Below are 3,448 nucleotides of genomic sequence, written 5' to 3' on the forward strand. Positions count from 1 at the left end.
TCAGCAGGTTAGTTGGTCACTGAGAGAGGATGCTGGTCCTCTAGACTATTAATAAACAGATGATCATATATGTGATGTGATTTTGTAAGGGAAATTGTTACTATCTGCACAGATGAGGCTAACTCCTTGTTGTTCTCCTAGGAAGCACCACTTGCTTGCAATCAGCAAAGGCATTGTCTCCAGAAAAAACATTCAGCCATCCTGATTTCCTTATTTTTTTCACCTTTTCCTTCTCTTGTTCTTTTTTCCCTGGACACTTCTCTTCTTGCCCTTCTTTCACTATTATCCATGATCACATGCAGGTTGTAATCCATTCTGATACTATATGCATTGTTTTTAATCTGCTGAGAGCTGCTCCTCTGTGACAGAGACCCGCAGCTCTCTGGAAATATTTTGCATTTTTAAAGCTGCCTTAGCCATGGATAACAAAACAAAAACACGGTAGATGATGAATTTTAAAGGTTCATCTAAAACATATCCACTGCCCTCTGCTGTCAGTTAAATTAATTGCATTGTTTTTTAGAATTTGCTGACACAAAGGTTGCAATTTGGGATTACTAGAAACAAGATGCCAGTACATAGTATTTTAGCAGCTAATGCCCAGCTTGTCTAACAGATAGAGGTTTTGCCACAAATGTGTAAATAAACTGAAACACTAAACAGAGTTGAGCATGAAGTGGATGGGAGCACCTCATGGAGGAGGTTTTCCCAGAATAGTTGTGGAGATGCCTGTCATGTATTTTGTGTGGTTAGATACAGAAGCGGCACTACAGCAGACAGGGTTTGTGTGGTTATAATTAATTCTTCTTCTGTATTCAGGAATAAAAGGGATCCCCCAGCCCTCAGCTTTTGTACCTACTGCTGAAAGTAATTCCTTTCAACCTCAAGTGAAAACTCTGCCATCTCCTGTTGATGCCAAGCAGCAGCTGCAGCGTAAGATCCAGAAGAAGCAGCAGGAACAGAAACTGCAGTCTCCTTTGCCAGGAGAGTCTCCAGCAAAGAAAACAGAAGGCACCGCAACCAACGGTGTAGCCAGTATATCTAATGGAAGTCCTGCAATCCTGTCTCCTCCACCCATTGGCATTGTTGTGGCAGCTGTCCCCAGCCCAATACCGGTAAAGTTCTCCAGCAGTTCTCTAGAGAAACGACCTTATGAAAGGTGAAAATTGCCAGTAACTAAGCAGCAGTGTCAGCAGGATAGAAAAACAGTTTTTGTTCAGAGGGTTGGGTCCCTTCATGCTTTTCTGTCCTACTGGCTGTGTCATACCACGTGAGTTATGGGATTGACAGAGAGGCAGCAGAATTCTGATCACATAGCATAGGCCAAGTTTATCATTGAGAGTGGGATTTCAGCTAGCAATAATTAAGATTATATGTGGGAATAATTGCCCTCAAGAGGAAGCTGAGCCAGTCCATAGAGATGATTTCAGTTGTGTGAATCACTGAGTCCCTAATACCGAATTTAAATTGCTTTTCTTTGCCCCGGTGCCTTGAGTGACAGCAACAATTTTATTTTTGTGTGAACGTCTATAGTATGAAACACCTTTGCCACTTAGCCATACAAAACTGGGCAGGGAGGGAAGGTTATATGGTTTTAAGATGTTAGCTATGTTGTTGATTTCAATAGGTAAGCCAAGTTTTCTGCCTGATAGTGGCAGTGCCTTTGTATTTAACTTGCTTTAGAAACCTTAACAATAAGCAGTGTTTTGAACACATCCTCTCCTCTTTAACCTTTCTATATGTCTTTTTGTTCCATGTGGTGAAGGAATGTATGAAAATGACCCTTTCATTAGCAGAAGAGCAGCTAGTGTTTAGACCAGTGCCTTATGCCTTAAAAATTGAGGCCACGTATCTGTCTACCAGTCCTTAGGCAGACAGATAGAAATTGTCCTTTATATAGTTGAAGAACTTGTTTTGAATGTGGCATTCACTGGCTTTGGTGTGTTGAGCTGGATTGTCCTTTACCTTTGAAATGCCTGGGGATGAGGCAGCCAGTGGGCTTTGAGGACTTTCTTTCTTCATCACCACGCCTTTTCTTTTGTTCTCTCTACAGGTGCCAAGGACCAGGCAGTTGGTGACATCTCCAAGTCCTATGGGATCATCTGATAGCAAGGTCCTGCCACTTAATGTTCAGGTGGTCACTCAGCACATGCAATCAGTCAAGCAGTCACCAAAGACACCCCAGAATGTTCCTGCCAGCCCAGTTGGTGACCGCTCTGCCCGGCATCGCTACCCGCAGATCTTACCGAAGCCAGCAAACACCAGTGCTCTCACCATCCGCTCTCCCACAACGGTGCTCTTCACCAGTAGCCCAATCAAGACTGTTGTGCCAGCTCCACATGTGAATTCCTTAAATGTGGTAAAAATGACAGCAATATCTCTTGCCCCAAGCAGCAGTAGTGTGCCCGTCAAACAAACGCCTTCAGTTAGCAGTAGTGCAGGAGCAGTGGAAGAAGGGAGGACTGGTCCACAAATCAAAAATGGATCTGTTGTTTCACTTCAGTCTCCAGGATCTAAGCCTAGCAATGCTGTCACTGCACCTGCGGTCAAGATCAAAATGGAACCAGAAGCATTGCTGGATGAGAACTCGGTACAGGGCCAGGAGAGCTCTGAAGTGTCTAAAACCATAAAGGCAACCCCTGGCCTGCCTTCTTCTCAACTAATTAATTTTGAGGTTGCAACCTTGAAGGATTTAGCTGATGATGTCATCGAGGCAAAACCAGTTAAGGGCTGTGATCAGGGAGCTGAAGAAGCAGGGACCAAATATAAAACACAATTGAATGAGATCACAGCAGTTTCTTCAGCAGGCAATAATCAAAGCCCTCTAAAGCTCTCAGTTGCCAGTCAGAACCTGTCCAGCACCAGCATCGGTTCACCTCCCACTGATGAATCTACAGTTAATGACAAAACGTGCACTAAAAGTCCAAGAAAGCGACAAGCTTCTACACTTCAGGATTCCCAGGTTCCCCCTGTAAAGAAACCACTGGTGGAGCAGCTTTCAGCTGGTAATGCTGTGGAGGCTCAAAAAGGAAACAGTGTTAAGAAATCTCCAAAGGTTGGATCGCTAGCTAACAGTGACAGTACAGCCACACTTGCTCAAGTTCCCAGCAACGCAGCTCTGCAGGTACCTGCACCTTCTTCAGCTGCAGAAAGCTTAGCAACAGACCTTTCTTTGAGCACCAGTTTAAATATCAGTGACGTGACTTTAGAAGAGCAGCTTGCAGCAGCATCATCTCCAGATATAAAAGTAAAATTGGAAGGAAACATGTTGATCATAGAAAATGATTCAAAATCTGATGGCAGCTTTAACCCAAATGCGTGGCACCATATCACCAAAACCTCTGACTTTTCATCTGTGAGTTGTGAACAGCAGCAAGATATCAGTGTTATGACTGTGGGAGGACACTCTGGCTCTAGTGACCTACAGGAGTCAGTGTGGGAGCCAGTG

At 44.1% G+C, this 3,448-nt stretch overlaps 1 protein-coding gene across 1 annotated transcript in view; it reads left to right on the forward strand.

Annotated features, from left to right (window-relative positions):
- RFX7 (regulatory factor X, 7) overlaps nucleotides 1–3,448 on the forward strand; it is a 45,949-nt gene that overhangs the window by 40,267 nt on the left and 2,234 nt on the right. The window contains exons 9-10 of the mRNA XM_009994539.1: nucleotides 820–1,115; nucleotides 2,054–3,448. The exon at nucleotides 2,054–3,448 is cut by the window's right edge and continues 306 nt beyond it. Coding sequence (XP_009992841.1) covers nucleotides 820–1,115; nucleotides 2,054–3,448 — 1,691 coding nt within the window. The remainder of the gene's footprint in view (nucleotides 1–819; nucleotides 1,116–2,053) is intronic.

This window comes from Chaetura pelagica, unplaced genomic scaffold (genome assembly GCF_000747805.2).
Source record: "Chaetura pelagica isolate M959 unplaced genomic scaffold, ChaPel_1.0 scaffold222, whole genome shotgun sequence".
Lineage (NCBI taxonomy): Eukaryota > Metazoa > Chordata > Aves > Apodiformes > Apodidae > Chaetura > Chaetura pelagica.